The sequence below is a fragment of the Aristolochia californica genome, unplaced genomic scaffold (genome assembly GCF_029961685.1).
Source record: "Aristolochia californica isolate CCGP_79_NKW_82.1479 unplaced genomic scaffold, dmAriCali1.0.hap1 SCAF_12, whole genome shotgun sequence".
Lineage (NCBI taxonomy): Eukaryota > Viridiplantae > Streptophyta > Magnoliopsida > Piperales > Aristolochiaceae > Aristolochia > Aristolochia californica.
In genome coordinates this window covers 15,052,234-15,074,151 of record NW_027181793.1, presented here as the reverse complement: position 1 = coordinate 15,074,151, position 21,918 = coordinate 15,052,234, and the positions used below count along the sequence as shown (strand labels likewise).

Below are 21,918 nucleotides of genomic sequence, written 5' to 3'. Positions count from 1 at the left end.
CTATGTTGCAGCGTCGGGGTCAGTGTCTGTCCACTGAACGAGAATCTCCCAATCGTCATTGGTCAGCCGCGCACGTAACACCACAACTGGGTTAAGAATAACCTCGTCATTATCAATCGGTGGTAGGAATGGAGTGGATGTAGGCTGTGCTCTGGAATGCGGCTTCAAAAGAGAGACATGAAACACATCGTGAATTCTGGCTGTGTCCGGTAATTTGAGCTGATAGGCGACTGGTCCTATGCATCGAAGACTGGGAAACGGCCCTAAAAATCTGGGTGAGAGCTTATGACGTGGAGGTCCCGCAAGAGACTGCTGACGGTAGGGCTGGAGCCGTAGCCACACGTACACCCCAACCTCAAAAGAGACCTCACGGTGGCCTCTGTCGCAGACATCCTTCATCTGAGCTTGGGCACTTCGTAGCCGTTTTATGATATTCTGTAGCAGCAGATCCCGGTCTATGAGTGCCTGATCAATCGCAACCACGCGGGTGGACCCTGGGTTGTACGAGAGAAGGCGAGGTGGATCCCGGCCATATATAACCCGGAAAGGAGTGGATTGCAAGGCAGAGTGGAACGAAGTGTTGTAACAGTATTCGGCCACGGAAGCCATTGAACCCATTGTCGCGGACGATCCCCCACCAAGCACCGTAGATACATCTCGATGGTGCAGTTCACCACCTAAGTCTGCTCGTCTGTCTATGGATGATAGGCAGAGGAGAACTTCAATTTCGTCCCACTCAAGTAAAACAGTTTCTACCAAAAGGTGCTCGAAAATTGCATCTCTGTCAGTCACAAAGGATTCTGGAATGCCATGTAAGTGGAATATCTGCTCCAGGAAAGTCTGAGCAACCCATGTTGCTGTATACAGATGAGCCATCGGTATAAAATGTCTGTACTCGAGAATCTATCAACCACTACAAAAAGTACGGATTTTTCGACGGACAGGGGTAGGCCTTCCAAAAAATCCATTGAAATGTCGGCCCAAACCTGCGTAGGAAGGGCTAGAGGCTGGAGAAGACTGGCTGGACTCAAGTGCTCGGCTTTGTTGCGTTGGCATACTTGACAGTCGCCCACATAAGTCGCAATAGAGGGTTTCATGGCTTGCCAGTAAAAATTAGCTCGAATTCTGTGCAAGGTCTTCTGGATCCCCTCTTGTGTATTGTCATGGTAGGCTGAGAGAATAGCTAGAATCAACTCGGACTCAGGTGGAAGGAAAATGCGCTGCTTGTAATAAATAAGTGAATCCTGGATGGACCACTTCAAATTCATTGTCCCTTCCGAGATCTTCTGATGCAGTTCCTGCATTGTAGGGTTAGTAGCATGTGCGTCTCGCACCAAGTCCAGAATGAGAAATCTCGGCTGGCTGATAGAATAGACCGTCTGTTGATCTTCAAAACATCGTGACAAGGCGTCTGCTGCCTTATTTAATCTCCCCGCACGATACTCCATCTAGAAGTCAAACCCCAACAACTTACTGATCCAGTGCTACTGTGGCGACGTCGTCAAACGCTGTTCTAGTTGGAATTTAAGGCTGTAGTGATCCGTGCGTATGAGAAAAGCCCGGCCCCAGAGATAAGGCCTCCAATGTTGGATCATTTTGGCCAACCCAATCAATTCGTGCTCATAGGCTGCCAGCTTGTGATGACGAACTGCCAACTGTCTGCTAAAATATGCAATAGGATGGCCCAGCTGCAGTAAAACGGCCCCAATGCCCACTCCCGAAGCGTCACACTCTACCACGAACAATTCATCAAAGTTGGGAAGTTGTAATACTGGCGCGGATGCGAGGGCAGCTTTGAGTGCCACAAACGACGTGGTGGCCCCCTCATTCCAAATAAAGGAATTTTTCTTGAGTAGACTCGTCAATTGTGCTGCCACTAGCCCATAGTTTTGAATAAATTTGCGGTAGTAGCCCGTAAGACCAAAAAGCCCCGTAATGCAGAACACGATTGTGGTTGCGGCCACTCGTGAATAGCTCAGATGTTCTCGGGATCCACCGTAACCCCCTCATGTGAGATAATGTGTCCTAAATACCCTACATGTGAAGCCGCAAAAGAACACTTGGAATGTTTCAAATAGAGCTAATGTGCTCTTAACAAGTCGAAAAAAATCCTCAAGTGTGCCAAATGCTCCTCAACCGACTTGCTATATATCAAAATATCATAAAAAAATACAAGAACAAATTTTCGAAGATAGGGGCTAAATACCTCGTTCATCAAAGCTTGAAAAGTGGAGGGTGCATTGGATAACCCGAACGGCATGACGATGAACTGAAAGTGGCCATGGTGCGTGCGGAACGCTGTCTTCTCAATATCAGAGGGGTGCATCCGAACCTGATGGTATCACGAAATGGAGGTCGAGTTTAGTGAATAACCACGACCCATGTAACTCATCCAGGGGCTCATCCATTACCGGAATCGGGAACTTGTCTTTTACTGTTTGCACGTTCAACTCCCGATAATACACGCAGAACCTCCATGTCCCATCATGTTTCTTCACAAGTAAGACGGGTGAAGAGAACGGGGAGCGGCTGGGATGAATAAGACCCTGTTTCAACATCTCATGGCACTGATGCTCTATCTCATCCTTCTGAAGGTGTGGGTGACGGTATGGTCGCATGACCACGACCATACCTCAGAACCTGGTTTCAGACAGATCCTGTGGTCAAAGTGCCTCATGGGAGGCAACCCCGAAGGCTCCTGGAAGAGGTCAGAGAACTCCTCAACCAGACCATGACTAGTACTGTCAGGCTGATCCTGTGTCTGCAAAGTGTGCATGCGGTGGGCTCCGTCCATCTGACAGCCCTGTAAGACCACTCGATTTCCGACCAAATCAAAGCTCATGGTTAAAGCCGAAATGTCCCACAAAATGGGCCCAACGTTTGTAACCATTTAATGCCTAATACCATATCAAATCCCGCCATAGGAATAACAAAAAATTCTGTATTAAATGAAGTAAATCCAATGGAAAAAGTTACCGCCTTACTAATCCCATAGCTAGGGACCTTCTTGCCATTGGCCACTGAGACGGTGGCTGTCGGATGAGTGTGTATCTGGAGCTGGAGATATTGTGCGGCTGTCAAACTCAGAAAATTGTGTGTACTCCCCGAGTCATCTAGTCCCACCAGTTCTCGGTTGATGACATGAGCTCAGACTTGCATTGTAGTCGGCGATTTCTGCCCAGTAATAGCATGCAAGGATATCTCTGGTGGTTCCTCCTCGATAATATCCTTTGGCTCATCTGGATCCTCTGAATCCTCTACCTCGAGCCAAAACAATTGTTTACATTGGTGTTCGACCCGATACTGCTCAACGCAGTTATAACATAGATTTCTGGACCACCTTTCTACCATCTCTGCACTCGTCAATTTTTTTATAAAGCTCGGTAGGGAATTACCAGGGCGGGGATTGGCTACCCGAGTCGTAGTCGGAGTGTGTCTGGATGGTGCTGCTGTAGATGCTCCTTGAGATGAATTATAGCGGCACCCTTGCCACGTGGAGGAAGTGTTCCTCTCACTCAACCAACCCGGCTTACATTGCTGCAACTGTTGTCGTTGTTCCATTGCTCGGGCCATATTCATGGCATGAGCTAAATCCGTGGTAGGGGTGGCATCGAGCCGAGCCAAGCTCGAACCTGCTTATGTTCGAGCCGAGCTTGATTTAAATATTTCGAGCCGAGCCTCGTCTCGAGCCTAAAATTGTTATCGAGCTCGAGCCTCAACATACATTTAAAACTTTTCAAAAAATATATATCGAATAAAATGTATATAAAATTATTCATACATTTTACATAAAATTGGGCATGACCTCTACATAAAATTGGGCATAACCTATATATATAATACGTGTATAAGATTGGGCATAACCTCTACTTAAAATTGAGCATAATCTATATATATAATACTTGTATAAAATTCGGCATAACCTCTACTTAAAATTGGGCATAATCAATATACATAATACCTGCATAAACACTCCATAAAATTGTCTATACATTCTATAACCACTCCATGAAATTGTTTATACACTCCATAAAATAGTCTAAACACTCCATACACTGCATAACATTATAAATAAACTCCATATAATAATCAAACACAACAAAATTAAATGAAATATCACTATCAATTTTCAATCACCCAAATAAAAACTATAAATCCTTTAAATAAAATCATATTACTATTAGAGACTTACTAGAAAATTACAAGAAATAATTTAAATTTTTCTTAGGAAAGTTAAATGGACCTCTTATTACCTTTTCTAAAGAAATAAATAAAAATTAATAATTAATCTAATATATTATTATACTTATCTATAAATTTTCTCTCTATCTATCCATCTATCTCTCTCTCTCTCTCTGTCTCTATCTTTCTATCCATCTCTCTCTCTCTCTCTCTATCTTTCTATCCATCTCTCTCTCTCTCTCTCTCTCTCTCTCTCTCTCTCTCTCTATCTATCTATCTTTCTATCCATCTCTCTCTCTCTCTCTCTCTCTCTCTCTCTTTCTCTCTATCTCTATCCATCTCTCTCTCTCTCTCTCTCTCTCTCTCTCTCTCTCTCTCTTTCTCTCTCTCATGAGGCTCTCCAGAAATACTCCATGAAATTGTTTATATACTCCATAAAATAGTCTAAACTCTCCATACACTGCATAACATTATAAATAAACTCCATACAATAATCAAACACAAAAAAATTAAATGAAATATCAGTATCAATTTACAATCACCCAAATAAAGACTATAAATCCTTTAAATAAAATCATATTACTATTAGAGACTTTCTAGAAAATTACAACAAATATTTTAAATTTTTCTTAGGAAAGTTAAATGGACCTCTTATTGCCTTTTCTAATGGAACAAATAAAAATTAATAATTAATCTAATATATTATTATACTTATCGATACATTTTTAATCACATAAAATGTCAAACACAAAATTGTTATAAAAATTGCCTCATGCTCAAAGTATTATATCATCAACTGTCAAATACTTATTCAAAAATTTTCTATATGGTTTTCTAACCCATCTTGGCAAGAAAATCTTACTTAGAAAATTATATGATTTTTTTTTAAATTTATAATTAGAAAAATATTTTGAAAAAACATGAGGCACTAATGGTCCCTATATTTCTACTAAAAAAGTCTTTTCAACATTTATTGAAAGAACTACTAATAGTCTCTAGAAACGTATTTCTACTAAAATATCTTTTCAATTTCTTTAAAAGCCATGAGGAAGGGAGAAAGAGTTTTTTTTCCCTTGTTTATGATCTAGCACGTAGGGATGGTTTTGAATAAATTATATATAAAATTATGCATACATTTTAAAAAAAATATAATGATAGGGGATTAAAATTTTAAAAATGGATTAAAAATACACCAATATTAATCTTTTTTACTCCAATTGTTGTCTAGCTTGTTTTGTAATTTTTGAATCTGGCCATAATTTATTATGGCTTCCTTAGTGCCCTAGATGAAAATTTATATTCTAGGAAAAACTAAAAGTATTTTTCCTATAATACATATTCCCAAAAAAACCTTTAAAAAATCTTATTACTATTAGTGACTTATTAGAAAATTACAAGAAATATTTTAAAATTTTCTTAGGAAATTTGAATGGACCTTATATTGCCTCTTCAAGGGAAATAAATAAAAATTAATAATCAATCTAATATATCATTATACTTATCGATAAATTTTTAATTAAATAAAATATCAAACACAAAATTGCAATGCATATTGGTTCATGCTAAAAGTATTACAGCATCAACTGTTAAATACTTATTCAAAAATTTTCTATGCAGTTTTCTACCCCATCTTGGTACGAAAATCTTACTTAGAAAATTATATGATTTTTAATAAAAAAATTTAAAAAAAAATTTTAAAAAAATGAGACACTAATAGTTTATAGAAACTTATTTCTATAAAATTTATTTTTAATTTTTTCGAGAGCTATAGGGAAGAGAGTTAAAGGAATTTTTTTTTTTTTTACTTTATGATCTCGCACGTGCGAAATCATCTTCGCGTGGGGGAGGGGGGAGATTATTTTTCCCCTAATTTGTCCCCTGAACTTAGGTTCTGGTTATCCGCCGTGGAGGGAAGGAGGTTACGGTGCCGAGGAGGACCTGTTGTTAGGGATGACAGCTGCGGCGGAGGTGGCGGCAACGGAAGCGGTGACGACGGTGAGGAGAGGAAGAAATCGAACGGACGGCCACAGAGGCGGCCGGTGAGCAGCTGCAACGACGGTAGAGACGGCCGGCGAACAACTGCGATGGCAGTAGAGGTGGCAACAACAGCTGATGGGAGGAAAAATTTCCTCCCCCCTCGCTCTCGATCCGGCTCTCGCTCCCCCACTCCCGATCTCGATACCGATCCGACTCACCTCGAGCCGGCTCGCGAGTTGACGAACAGTACCTGGCTTCGGTCGAGTTCGGCTCGTTACGGTAAACGAGCCAATTTCGGTGCTCGATCTTTGCTCGAGCTCGATAGATAATGAATCGAACCGAGCCGAACTCGAGCTGCTCGTGAGCCGGCTCGGTTCGAAGCCACCCCTATCCGTGGGTATAAGGAGTTCTACCTCTAGCCATAAATACTCATTGAGACCTGCGGTGAATAAGGAGACCTGCTGGTCAACCAATACCCTCTCACCAGCACGAGCCAACTTTTCCTGGAATAGTTTTTGACATTGTTCCACCGAACCCATTTGTCTCAATAGAACTGACTCTCCCAAGGGGTTGCTGTTGGCGGGAGGCCCAAATCTAACTGTGCATAGATTTTTAAATTCTCCCCAAGTCATTCCTGGTCTCTCTTTCTCTACTTGAGTGACCCATAACATGGCTTCATCTGTCATATGGAAAGAGGCTAGTTGCACTTTATCCCATTCAGTAGTCCCTTGGTTCAAATTTTTTTTTCTCATCTATGCAACCAAATTAAGGGATCCACAGAACCATTGAAAGAGGGAAACTCTAACTTGGTGTACCTTGGGACTGTGCCTCCATGTTGAGGTCCTTGGACAGTAGTGCGCCTAGGCCACTGCTCCCCTCTTATGTGATATCGTTGAGCAACCTCTCTCACCTCTGGACTCTGATGTTTCTCTGTCCTCTACTCCTGTAGCATGCTGATGACTCGACTCATCTCTTCTTCCAAACCACAAACCTTTCCCAACACTGGTTGTGCTGTTTCAAGGCTATCTTCTATCTTTTGTATCCTGATTTGGATTTCTTCATTGCTGATATTATCCCCCATGTTACCCTGCTCTGATACCAAGTTGTCACGGTCCCAGGTCATGGATCGAGTAACACGGCATGGGAGTTGTGAATCCAGCACTGGTACTGAGTTGCTGGATTCGGTAAGGAGGGTTAAAGGTTCCTTCTTTGGGTACTCTTCCACCAGTGATCAGTCTCCCTTTTTATGATCTCATTCTAGTGCTAAAGTTATAGCTAGAATGGAAGTAATTCAGGTGGAGAAAGAATGGAGAAATAGCCTTCCGCACTCACCATGGCCATTTCAAGTTCATTGTCATGCCCTTTGGCCTCTCCAACGCACCATCCGCATTTCAGGCATTGATGAACGAGGTATTTCGGCCCTTCCTCAGAAAATTTGTCATTGTTTTCTTTGACGATATCCTGATTTTCAGCAAGAGTTGGGTGCAACACTTCCAAGACCTGCGTCGGGTCTTCAGCCTCCTCCAGACTCACCACTTATACTTGAAGTGCTCCAAGTGCTCTTTTGGTCAGCCACATGTGGCATATTTGGGTCATGTGATTTCAACATCCGGCATCACTATGGATCCCACCAAAATTGAGGCGATACTGTAGTGGCCACCACCCGGCAATGTTGCTGCCTTACGAGGTTTTATTGGCTTAGCGGGGTATTACCGAAAGTTTATACAGAATTATGACCAACTCACAACGCCCTTGTCCAACCTTCTGCGCCGTAATGCCTTGCAGTGGACGTAGACAACAGAGAACTCCTTCAACGTGCTCAAACAAGCTCTTACTTCAGCAAACTGCCAAATTTTGATGATGACTTTGTACTGGAATGTGATGCCTCTGGCAGTGGAATTAGGGCAGTCCTTCATCAATCCCATCACCCCATTGCATACTTCAGCCGGCAGCTCGCCCTCCACCATCACAAATTGCCAGCCTACGAGCTAGAATTAATCGGGTTAGCGAAGGCCGTGCAACACTGGAAACCTTATTTGTGGGGCTGTTTCTTTCACATCCGCACTGATCACTCCAGCCTCAAGTTCTTGTTGGACCAACACATCTCCACGACACCTCAACAGCACTGGATCAACAAGCTCATGGGCTTCGATTTTACACTAGAACACAAATCGGGTCCCTTGAACCGAGCAACGGATGCTCTCTCTCGTCGGTCAGACACAGGAATGCACCTCGCAGCCATCAGTCACCCCACACCACTGCTGCTAGAGGCCATACGCCAGGAGCACTAGTCCACATCAGAATTACAATAGCTGTCCCAAAATATTACAGCAAGTTAGATGGCGCCTCACTGGTCCATCTGGGACCACCTCATCCTGTACAAACGGCGAATGTACCTCCTGCCTTCATCTTCCTTGGTACTAAAAATTTTATCAGCCTACCATGACAGCACCCATGAGGGGCTCTAGAAAACTTTACAGTGGGTACGCGGCGATTTTTATTGGGCTGGCTTGAGGTCTCACGTTGCTGAATATGTTGCTGCATGCCTGGTCTACTAGCGCAACAAGGCCGACAATTTGTCTTCGGTTGGGGTGCTCCAGCCCCTTAACCTTCCTACTCAGGTATGGTCCGACCTCTCCATGGATTTTATTGAAGGCCTTCCGAGAGCAGCGGGCAAATCCATCCTTTTGTTTGTGGTTGATCGCCTTTCCAAGTATGCCCATTTCATGCCTATGGCCCACCCGTATACTGCAGTCACCGTTGCCCAAGTTTTTGTTGACAACATTGTCCGTCTACTTGGCATTCCCGAGTCAATAGTTAGTGATCGGGATGTGATCTTTACCAGTGACTTCTGGAAGGAACTCTTCAAGCTTTGCGGCATGAAACTCAAACACTTGTCGGCCTATCACCTTCAAACAGATGGCCAGACGGAAGTAGTGAACCGCACCATTGAGATGTACTTGCGGTGCCTGGTGGGGGACAACCCCAAGAAATGGGTTCACTACATTAGCTGGGCCGAGTATTGCTACAACACCTCCTTCATACCATCTTATAGGAGACCCCCTTCAAAATTCTCTATGGCAGGGAAGTCACCGGGTCCACCCGAGTGGACGCAGTTGATCACGCCTTGCAGAACAGAGATCAGTTGTTAGCAAATGCCCTCGCCTGGCTCCGGCAAGCTTAGGCCCGCATGAAGCTTCAATATGATCAGCACCACCGGGATGCACAGTACCACCCCGATGACTTTGTTTGGCTCCGCCTCCGGCCATATCGCCAACACTCCATTGCCAGGACGCTCCACAAGCTATCCTCCAAGTACTTTGGTCCCTACAGCATTCTGCAGCGAGTGGGACAAGTGGGCTATCAGCTCCAACTACCCCCGGAGTCTCAACTCCATGATGTCTTCTATGTTTCACTGCTCTAGCCTCTCAAGGGACCAGCACCTACGTCCATCCCTGCTTTGCCACTGGTTGAAGACGGTAAGGTCTCTCTCACTCCAGTCAACATTCTGCAGTGTAGGCATCTCTAGGACAACACCCAAATTTTGGTTCAGTGGTCACATACTGATCCGACCGAGGCCTCTTGGGAAGACTTACAGGTGTTTCAGCATCTGTACCATTCTTTTGAGTTTGAGGACAAGCTCTCTTTCAAAGGGGCGAGTGATGTTATAGACTCGATAGCCGAACGAGTCATTCAAAGGCGACGCAATTGAAGGCAGATGACTTGTGTTTTGTGTTTGAATTATTTCAGCATTCTCAACACTTATGTTGAATTATCTCAACAATTATCTCAGCATTCTCAGTATTCTGAACGTGTAAGCCATAATGGCACTTTTGTAAATCTTATTTCTGCAGCTGCTTAACTTATGTTGTATGATTCAGCCTTGAGCGTGTAAGCCATATAATGGCAACGTTGTAAATTTTTTGGGCCCTCAGCGAACAGCTTAAGAGGGGGCAGAATGAAATGAAAAAGGGAATGAAATTGAAATCAGAAACAGGACTCAGAAATAGGACATGTTCTCCTTCGATGAACCAGGTTACGGTCTCCCTAAGAGCCGTACAGAGCCGTACGTTACGGTCTCCCTTAGAACTGGGTTATCCTCCATCTCATCCCATCCATTCTAAACACTTCCCTTTTCTCATTTTCCTCACGTACTTCACCCAGAATTCGAAATCATAGGAAGACCAGGACGTAGACTGCACCCTGGTGCTGAACCTGTGTTGGATGTAGAGCTCTCCTTCCATCGGGTTACACGGTCCATGGTCAGGGACCATAACACACACACACACACACACACACACACACACACATATATGTGTGTGTGTGTGTAGAGAGAGAGAGAGAGAGACTGCATTATCTAGAAGATTTCACGAGTAAAAGAGCTAGTGTAGATGCAGAAAGATGTAATGAAAAAAACTTGAGATTCCAAGTAAAAATTTGGCGTTTATATGTATGTAAAGAGCAGGTATGGAGCAGTCTTACATGACTCTCACAATAATAGGTCTCACAAAGCTAAAATTAATGTGGTGGAGTCTTATAGGAGACTTACAAGAGAAATCTCAACTAAAGGTGTTTTAGTTATGTTAGTCTTCTATTTATGCTCATTTATTCAATTGTTCTAAGGTTATCTTTTATTGTTTAACTTTGGGTCTAACTTAGACAAGGGTAGTTTAATTGCCATTGGATTCTACTTGCTCATTTTACTCAAATTACATCAAGGAAATAAAGTATTCTTCTTTCCAAAAAGTCAACATGGTATCGGAGCGGGTTATGTGAGTTAACTCAGTTAACCCACAAAGATAATGTTATCCTTTTCTGGTTTATCATCTCTTGTAGTTTAGGTTCGTATTTCCTTAGTGTTCGCACCTTTATAATGAAATTTTCATATTTAAAATTATATATTGATGGAATGGTCTTTGAGCCTACTTTCCACCAAAAGAATAATTTTGGTAATCAAAATTTTCTCCAAAGAGAAATCAATATTTGAAGCTGCAAAGGTCAGACTGCAATAGAGGTTTGAGTATTAGTAGAAAGCTTAAAATTTTGAGATATTTTAAGCCATCAAAAAAGAGACTTTATATGGATAATTATATGTCAAAATAAATTGCTGAAAGTTTATTTTCTTACCTATTAAACCAATTTTCAATCTGATTTTTCTACAAAGAGATATCAATATTGGAAGAGTCAATTGTCATGTTGGCCAAAGAAGAAAGAATTCTCAGTTCGGCCAAATTAAAAAATTCAAAATCTATTAGATTCTCTCAAAAAAAATATATTTAATGAATGAAATTTATTGAAGTATAGTTTCAAAAGGAGAAAATTTCATGTCAATCTGATCTCTATATAAGGAGATATGCGCATTGGAGTCGACAAGGGTCAAGTTACATAATGAAGCAAATAAAGAGATCATAATAGACTAAAAATGAACATTTTTATGTCAAATAGGGTATTAATTCAAAGATATTTGATTCTGATTTCTTTAGAAACAAACTATTTCTGATTATGAGCTATATTTTGGAAGATATCTATATCAGAAGTACTAAAGGTCAGTTCTGCCAGACATCTCACCTTGTATTTTCTCTCCTATTATCTCTCCATGCATTGCCTTGATTTGAGTTTCCTTTTCTCCTTGTTTTAGTTTTTTAGTCAAAATTTTCTTCTAATAAGAGAAAATTTTTCTAACTTAATCACTTCATGATGTCCTTATTCAAGGTATGCAATATCTTGCTTCGATGTTGTTTTCAAGTTGTGCATTTTTGTTACTTGATTGTGTCTTTTTTACATCATCAACTCTAAAATATTATGGTCACCCAATTTTTTTTTTTTTTGAAATTTGAAATTTATTAAGTTCTGTTGTTATAGTGTCCCTTAGTTTTTTTTAAAAAATGTCACATTCTAGATTCGTTTAGAAGTATGTGTTGCATACTCGCCTCCTTTCGATTAAAGTTATTTTCCTTTAGTATTTCTTTAGTTTTTCATCTTGTGTTTCCATCACTTCATAGCAATTCCTAGACCCACTATCTAAAAGTATAGGAGTGTGCCCAGCATCCAACTTGAGTCATGTCTTTGTTCTTCACCCAATAGGTGATTTTTATTTGAGCTACCCTTAAAATGTGTAGTCTCTTTGTTGTGCCTTGAAGTTGGACCCCTTTTTTCACCTTTAAAATTGGGTGGAGTTTGTTTCAGACTATGACCGTTGTTGATTTTCAGGACTCCATGAATTTAGGTCATGGAGAAAAAGGGAGAGACACTCATTGGGAGAAAACTGGAGGAAGAAGAGTTATAGACTTGATTCCTAACCCTCCCCCTCAAGCTCTATTTATAAATTTAAGAAACTATTGTATTACAATAATACCCCTGAACTTAGGGTTTAGGGTTTTAACCCTGGAATTTTAACTTAATTACATCAATGCCACCTCTATGAGATGACTCTTTATTTACCATCCTGCCATCTTGTATGTGGGCCTATGGGCCTTCTCCTTGATCTGTGGGCCTTGAGCCCATCTTCTATATCTCTTGGATGCATGGGTCTTCCTTGGTCTTATGGACTTGGGCCCATCTTCCAACACACTTGGATATGTGGGACTTCCTTGGTCGTGTGGGTTTGGGTACTATCTTCCAACAACCGTTTTGAGTGGTGTATGGAGCCTTGGCGTCCAAGCTGGGTCTCTATGTCCTTTTTATCACCAACTTGAGGGGGAGAAGTAAAAATAGAAGTACAAGAAAGAGGTATGTTATTCCACATATTGTGGTAATTTTTATGTGAATAAAATATTCAAGAAAGGAGGAGAAAAAAAGATGAAGTTTTTGCATCTATGAAGAGTTTTTTTTTTAGCAAAACCAAATTGAAGACCAATAATCTTTTTCATTACAAGCTAAAGTTATAAACTCTAGCTTGAGGGGGGAGTGATGAAGACCAGGAATGGAAGTGTCTTATTTGACTCTCACAAAAATAGGTCTCATAGAGCCAAAATTAATATGGTGGAGTCTTATTGGAGTCTCACTGGAGGAGGTCTCAGAGAAGAGTCTCAGTTAAAGGTGTTTTAGTTATGTCAATCTGTTATGATCTTGGGGTTAAGTACTTGGCTTTCCGCTAGCAAATAGGCTGGTCTTTTGGGTAGTATTGGTTAGGTGCTTAACATTTGGTATTAGAGTTGTACCACTGTTACAAGTTTGAATCTAGGAGGGGGCAACCTAGAGGCAAAATTAAAATTACTGGTAGGCTCAAAAAGTGGGTCGGGGCAGTGTCGCTAGAGTGGGCCACCGTGGACGTCGGCTCATAACGGTGAGAGTATTGTTATGATCCTGGGGTTAAGTACTTGAGTTTCCTCTACCAAACAGATCGGTCTTTTGGTATGTATTGGTTAGGTGCTTAACATTTGGTATCAGACCTATACCACTGTTGCGAGTTCGAATCCCGGAGAGGGTGACCTAGAGGCCAAATTAAAATTACTGGTAGACTAAAAAATTGGGTCGGCCTAGTGCCGCTAGAGTGGGCCGCCATGGACGTCAGCTCATAACAGTAAAAGTATTATTATGATCCTAGGGTTAAGTACTTGGCTTTCCGCTACCAAACAGATTAGTCTTTTGGTATGTATTGACTAGGTGCTTAACACAATGTTCTATTTATATTCAATTATTCAATGATTTTAGAAGTTATCTTTTAGTTTTTATTTTTTGGTGTAATCGGGACATGGGTAGTTTAATTGTAATTGGATTTTACTCAAATTACATCAAATCTGTAAAGTATTTCTCTTTTCTAGCAATTCAATAATAAAAAAGTTATATAAAAAAAAAATGCACACACCACTGTAAGAGACAAAATAATTTTAGTTCTTGTTGTTCCCCTATTGCTTGTCACGGCCCAAGAACCCTTGCTCGGGAAATTTTCACTAATAAACTCTATTAGGTAAAATTTTATGCACAAGAGATTTCAAGTCTCTTTTAATCCATGTGTAATGCCTATTTACTCAAAATAAAAATTTTCTAAGATTTTACAACTAGATTACAGCTCTTGTGAGCTTCCCTTTCTTGAGAATACCTTTAAGAAAATAAATGGAAAATACGTAAGGAAAAATGAAACTTGCACCCTTTTTTGAAAAGACAAATAACCTTCTCCTAATAATCTGAAGCCTCCAATACTTTGATGCATAAGAGGAGCAATAGTGGAGCTTGAATGCTAGGATGTAGAGTGATTTTTGGAGAGGGAAGGAGTTTTTGCAAGATATACAACTCTATTTCTCTCAAAATGGGTTTGTCAATAATTTTCAAGAGAAAGTGGTTGTTGAATGCTATCAATAGCCAATAAATGCTCATGTCTCTATTCTTAATGACTTTGAGGGGTATTTAAAACTTTCACATCAAAATTGGTTATTTTTTATCTGTTATCCAAAACCTACAAAAAGTGTTGATAGATCATTGGAAAGGTATGCTTAATCAACCATGAGCAATGACTATATATTTTAGGTTCCCAGAGCTTGTTGATCAATCAGGGTACCAATCAACGAGTTTTCAACCTTTTAGAAAACTCATTGATCAATCAAACCAATTTGATTGATCGATCATGCTTTTTAGTTTTGGCAATGCACAGTTATGTGTTGGATGATGGGCCCAAGCTAACACGACCAAGGAAGGCTCACATATCCAAGTGTGTTGGAAGATGGACTCAAGCCCATAAGACAAAAGAAGGTCCACATATCCAAGAGTGCTGGAAGATGGGCCCAAGCCCATAAGATATGGGACCCACCATGATCACGTGAGGTGGCATAAGAAGTCTTACACAATAAGAAGTCTAACAAAGCCACAATTATTATGGAAGCAGGTCTCATAGAGGAGTTTCATTTTAAAGGTGTTTTAGTCATGTTAGTCTTCTATTTATATTGTGTTAATTAATTATGCTAGGACTTATCTTTAAGTGTTAGAGTTTGGGTGTAATTGGGACAAAGGTAGTTTAATTGTAATTGGACTCTACTACCTTCCTCTATTATAAATAGAGATTCATGTACTTTGATTATATCAAGTCAAGGAAGTATTTCTCTTTTCCATAAATTCAACATGGTATCGGAGCAGGTTCTGTGGGTTGACTCGATCAACCCACAGAGGTAATGTGATCCTTTTCTGATTTATTATCTCTAGTAGTTTAGGTTAGTATTTGTCTTTTTTCAGTCCCTATACCTATTATTTGATTTACATTTTTACCTCTATACTAAGCTTTTCATATTGCATATTATATAGTAACAAAAATATATTCTAGTCTACTATCCAAGGAAAATGATTTTTTGCAATCGGAGTTATCTACAAAGAGAAAAATCGATATTTGAAGTAGCAAAGGTGTGATTGGAAAAGTGGTTCGTGCAACAACAGAAAGCTTCAACTTCCAAGCTATTTTATGCTATTAAGAATGAGACTTTATATGGAGAATTATATATCAAAATAAATATCTGTATGTCTATTTTCTTACCTATTCAACCAATTCTCGATCTGATTTTTTATATAGAGATATTGATCTTGGAAGAGTCAATGGTCATGCTGGAAAAAAGGGAAAGAGTTCTTAGTTTGGTAGAGGCCAAAATCTATCAGATTATATATATCAATATAGTATAATTTTTTAAGAGAATTTGTACTGGGATGAAATTAATTTAAGTCTAGTTTCAAAAGGAGAAAATTTCATGTCAATCAGATCTATATTTAAGGATATATTCACATTGGAAAAATCAAAGGACATACTGGTATCCTGTTGGATTAAAAACTCCAAATTTAAGCCGATTGTTTTGCATCACTTTTTGAGTTACTGTTATTGATCAACTATATCATGAAAATATCTCACTTACCCCATTTTTGGTTACTATATTTATGTTATTTGGTTCAAGATGGGAACACTGCCATTACCTCCCAACTTGAGGGGCAGAAGAAGAAGAAGTAAAAAAAAAGAAGTATTTTATTCCATATGTTGTGGTAAGTTTTATGTGACAAAACTATTAAAGAAAGGGGGAGCACAAAATATGAATTTTTTGCATCTAAGAAGAAATTTTTTGCAGCAAAGAAAATTGAAGATCAAGAATCTTGACTAGCAATAATAATTGTGGTAATTATTGGTGATACCTGACTCGGCTCGACTTGATTCTATTTCTTTGGTTGGATTATTATTTTGAGCTATTCGCAACATATTCCTCAGTCCACATATTATTTGGTGCAGATACTCGCATCGGATTATTTCATGGGTCATTTTACAAGGATTTTATTATTTTGGTTCGTGTTATATGAGCTTAGGCCCATTTCAGCTGCAGTTATTGTGTCTCTTTGGATGAGACATTATTATTGAAGAAGTGGTGGCCTCAACATCCTATCTTCCTCTTTACCCATTACCTGTTACTTATTTGACAACCTTACTCCTACCATCCTTTATTTGACTCTCACATACCTCTTTGGGCCAACCTTTTGCGTGTTGCTTCGGTTGGGAATTTAAGTCCATCATGGTTGGGTATTTTAAGTCCATTGAGATTGTATATACTCATGGGTCTTTTATCGTCATCTTGTAAATGACAGGCATTACCCACTTATCACTTCTTTTATTGCCATCTTGTGAATGACAGACATTTATTATGTATCACGTCTTTTATTGCCGTCTTGTGAACGACAGACATTTATCACCCATTTCTACTTGTGAGAGTCGGTGCCCAGGTTGGGACACCGTCATGGAGGAGATTATTACTACATATATGTTACTCCCCTTAATTGGCTTTTATTACTCCTATCAGTTGAGCGTCATTGTCCTGTGGAGGGACACGGTGATGGAGGAGTTTTTACTTCACTTTTGAGCACTAAGTATAGACCCACTACCTGTGAAATATAGGAGTGCCACTACCTGAGAATGATAGGAGTGTACCCTACTTCTAACATGGATTATGACTGGAGTATGGAGCTATGTCATACGGCTTGGAGTGATTTTACTCTCACTTATCTTATGTCAGTTGGGCTTCATGGAAGAGAGCAATAGCGTGAGGGGGAGTGTTGGAAGATATGGAAGATTGTCATTTTATACGAGAAGATCCTATACATCATTTGCAATGTTACAATGTGGGACTCACCATAGTGCTCAAGCTGGTGGGACCCACCATGAGGATGTGGAACACCAAGAAGAGTCCTCATCCAAGCAAGCATGAGTTAAGGAATTAAGAAGCACAAGCTAAAATGAGTTAGAAGACTTGAAGATCAAGTGTGACCCAAAAATATCTCACAAGCTAGCAACCTTATCAAGATGAGCTGGAAGTAGGATAAGGCCACGAGCTGGCCTACTCCCTTATATTCACGTGAATAAAGAAAGAGTTCTAGTTCAACTCATATTAGTCTTCTAGTAGATTGGTTTGAATAGACTTATCTTAAAGAGTTAGAGTTGGAATGTAATTAGAATTGAGAGGCTAATTTTATAAGGACTCTACATCTTCATCTACTATAAATAGAGGTGTTGTAATTCAAAATTAATCAAGTTGCGCATCTCCTTCTTGAGTTAATCTCTCTCTCTCTCTCTCTTTTCTTGGCGCTACCTCTCTTTTCTCTTTATTTTTTTTCTTCTCTCTACCCGTGAGCTCTTATTCTCTTTTCTTCTTTCTCTTGCTCGGAATTATGGAAAAGGGATCCAAAATTCAACATGGTATCAGAGCATTAAATTTAGGATCCCTCGTCAAAGGAATGTTCTAAAGAAGTGATGATCAACACCACTCAAAGAAGACTCTTTTGTGAAGGAAAAACACAAGCCGAGAGATAAGTGTTCAAATTTTTATTTTCTCTTCATGTTACTGGTTTCCAATTTTTGGAAGATGATTTAAGGATGAGTATGTGAATGCTTTCATCTTATTATATTATGGATATGCATACCTCTCTATCTAGAATAATGTATCAAAACAGTTTTGTCGTTTTGGAAATTCTGTTAACCGTGACCAGTCCATGATCAGATTGTTGGAATTTTTTTTCGTGGGAAAAAAAGTCCCCTGATATAGAATATTTTTATTGAGTCTCTTATGAGTGGTATTAGATGGAAAAAATCAGAATAATAATTTAGCATCAATGCGTAAATTTCCCATACATCGAGTTGTTTGAAGAGTACTACTTGGTGTTCTTATTAGATTTTTTTTTTTTGAAGAAGGGCCTATCATGGCTTAAGAGAATATGAATATCAAGAGTGATACACTGAGAATTACCACCATACCCGTACGTGGGGTATCAAATTTTTTGAGTTGGTCCACACCGGTTTGGAGGTTCCTTATAACAAAAGACCTACTTGGTCACCTCACCACCTGAGGACCACCTATTGATAAAGATGATATTTTTTATAACAATGGTTGAAAAATGATACCTTGGTGATTAGTTGGCTAATCAATAGCATGGAAGAACATGTCTCCAACAATGTGATTCATCTTGACACTGCTAAACAAATTTGGGAGACATGTGCTAAACTGCACTCTAGCCCGGATACTCTACATAGACCATATGACATTCTCCAAAGAATGTTGAATACTAAACAAGGAGAAAATATCCATGAGTACTTGGCCCACTTTAGAGGCTTTCTTCAAGAGTGGAAGTTAGCTCAGCCTTCAACCACAAATATTTCTATCCAAGATAAACAGAAGGAAGCCTTAATTACTGCTATTTGCCTTGCAAATATTAAACCCCATCTTGAGATTGCCAAGAGACAACACTACTTCGTATTCCAGACACTTCTTCCTCCACTACTGAAGTATCATCCGCTATGTATTTCGATCATAGAGGATCATCATCTGACAACGGCCGAGGCCGAGGCAGAGGAAGAGGTGGAAGGACTGGTGCTGGTAGGGTAGATGGGAAAGAATGTACTCCTTGTAAGAAAGTTGTCCACACTATAGATCAATGATATTACAAGGATTACAAGGCATGGAGTTATTGTGAACAATATGGTCATTATAAAGAAATATGCTATAAAGCCAATGGACAGGTAGAATGGACAAAGGCTAATCAAACCTTTGTAAGTGATACAAAAGAAGAACAACCCACAAAATTAGCAGCACATAAATTTTTTACTGATGAAAAGTATGAGCTATTTCAGAAAAAGGAAGACAATGTTGGGTTCTTCTCTTAGTTCCTCTGCAATTAATGCTGCCACTACTGCTTCAGGTATGCTATCTGCCTCATCTTCATCTTGGATAATTGACTCAGGAACCTCCGAGCATCTTACAGGTAACAAAAATTTATTACATTCTCTATCTTCAAGTCTTTCACACAAGTTTGTTACCATAGCTAACGGTTCTCAAACCAAAGTCCGAGGGAAAGGTTCCACATCTTTCCCTTTGAATGTATTATCTATTAGTCAGCTGACAAAATATTTTAATTGCTCTGTTACCTTCTCAACCACTTCATGTGTCTTTCAGGATCTTATAATGAAGCAGGTGATTGGTGGAGGCCATGAACAAGGGGGCCTTTACTACTTGGACGTGCCAAAAATGAATATGGGTTCCACAACTAAAAATGAGACACAATTATGGCACAATCGGTTGGGACATCAGTCTGCACAGTTTCTTCATCATATGTTTCCAACTCTTAAAGTAAGGTCAGAATTTCATTGTGAGGTCATTCAATTGAGTAAACATCAAAGGTGTACATACTCTCCTCGCCCAAAAGTCAAAAATGTTACTCCATTTTCTTTAATTCATACGATGTTTGAAGGCCCTTGAGTGTCTCCAACATTTCTCAAGCAAAATACTTTATTACATTTATTGATGATTTAACTCGCACAACTTGGTTGTTTATATTTAAGGAGCATTCTGAGATACTATTTATTTTTAAGTCATTTCATGCTATGGTACTCACACAATTTGGTCAGAAAATAAAAATTCTCGGGTCTGATAATGCCAAAGAATATGTTTCCAAAGACCATGAATCTTTTTGTCCAGAAAATGGCATTATCCATCAAACATCATGCGTCTACACTCCTCAACAAAATGGTGTAGCCGAACGGAAGAATCATCATATTCTTGAGGTAGCTCGAGGTTTATTAAATGCCATATAAGTTCCATACTTTTATTGGCCTCATGCAGTCCTTACGGCTTGCTTTCTTATAAATCGTCTACCATATACCGTTCTTGGTAATAAATCTCCTTACTCTAGATTATAACCAAATGATGATCCATTTTCACTACCTTCGAAAGTCTTTGGATGTCAATGTTTTGTTCATAATTCATTTCCTAGACACAACAAACTTGATCCTAAATCTATCAAGTGTATCTTTTTGGGATATTCTCGCACACAAAAGGGTTATGTTTGTTATAGTCCTACTCTTCAACGTTTGTTTGTGTCTAGGGATGTAACCTTTTTTTAAGACTCCTCATTTTATTCTTGTAGTGCTCCACCTGGTCTGTCTTCAGTACCAGGTTCCCCTCGACCAGTTGTGCCTTGTGATACAGAGGTTATTCAACCCCAGAGCAAGTGGCCGACACCACACCTACCGAGTTAACAGATCCAACAGAGGTAAGTCCTTCATCACCAGTTTTTTTTTGGCCCTCAATATGATACTTGTCCTATTTCTATAAGGAAAAAACGTAGATGATGCACTATACCTTCTACTTCTCATCCCATTTAGAATTTTGTGTCTCATCATCACCTCTCACCTTTATGTTGTCATTTTCTTTCTTCTATTTCCTCCATATCTATTCACACAGTCCTATCAGGAGGCTCTACAACATTTAGGGTGGAAGGCAGCAATGGATGAAGAAATGAAGGCCCTTAATGACAATCATACATTGTAACTGGTTCCTCTTCCAACAGATAAAAAACCCGTTGGTTGCAAGTGGGTTTATACTGTCGAACATAATCCGGATGGGTCAATTGCATGACTGAAGGCTCGACTGGTTGCCAAAAGTTATACTCAGTGTTATGAAATTGATTATGAAGAAACCTTTTCTCCAATAGCAAAAATGAACCCAATACGTATATTATTATCTCTGGCGGCCAATTCATCATGGCTGATATATCAACTTTATGTGAAAAATGCATTTCTTAATGGTGATATTAAAGAAGAAATTTACATGCACAAACCACATGGGTATGTGGTTGAGGGGGAGTCGGTATGTTGCCTAAAAAAATCTTTATATGGTCTAAAGCAGTCCCCTCGGGCATGGTTTAAGAAATTTAGTCAAGCCATCATACGGCTTTTACAAATGCTTTGGAGATCACTCAGTATTTATTGAAAATACACCAAGAGGTAAGGTGATTCTGGCTATATATGTTGATGATATTATTTTAACGGGGAGTGATTTTGAGGGCATCTCGAAAAGAAATGAGAAAATATGTGCTGAATTCAAGACGAAGGATCTTGGACTACTTAAATATTTTTTGGGTATCGAAGTATTACAATCCAGACATGGGATTGTGCTATCCCAAAGGATGTATGCCCTTGATCTACTAGAGGAGACACGAATGATGGGATGCAAACCAGTAGACACTCCTATGGACTCAAATACAAAATTATGTGAAGGCACTGGAGAAGATGTAGATATTGAGAAATATCAAAGACTAGTGTGACGACTTATTTACCTGTGTGTAACAAGGCTGGATATTTCATATGCAGTAAGTGTGGTAAGTGAATACATGCACAAGCCACAACTGAGTCATTGGCAAGCACTTGAAAGGATACTACGATATCTGAAAGGAGCTCCAAGAAGAGAGTTTCTCTATAAAAACCATGGTTACTTCAACATCAAAGGATTCTCAGATGCAAACTGGGCCGGATCC

The 21,918-nt window shown here is 39.6% G+C and overlaps 1 protein-coding gene across 1 annotated transcript; it reads right to left on the bottom strand.

The window, feature by feature from the left end:
* LOC137946597 (uncharacterized) lies at positions 1-876 on the bottom strand. Its single transcript, XM_068792934.1, has 2 exons — positions 615-876; positions 1-494 (listed from the first exon to the last, which is right to left on the bottom strand). Exons 1-2 carry the CDS (start codon positions 874-876, stop codon positions 1-3), a joined length of 756 nt encoding a protein of 251 aa, XP_068649035.1.
* Between the last annotated feature and the right edge of the window lie 21,042 nt (positions 877-21,918).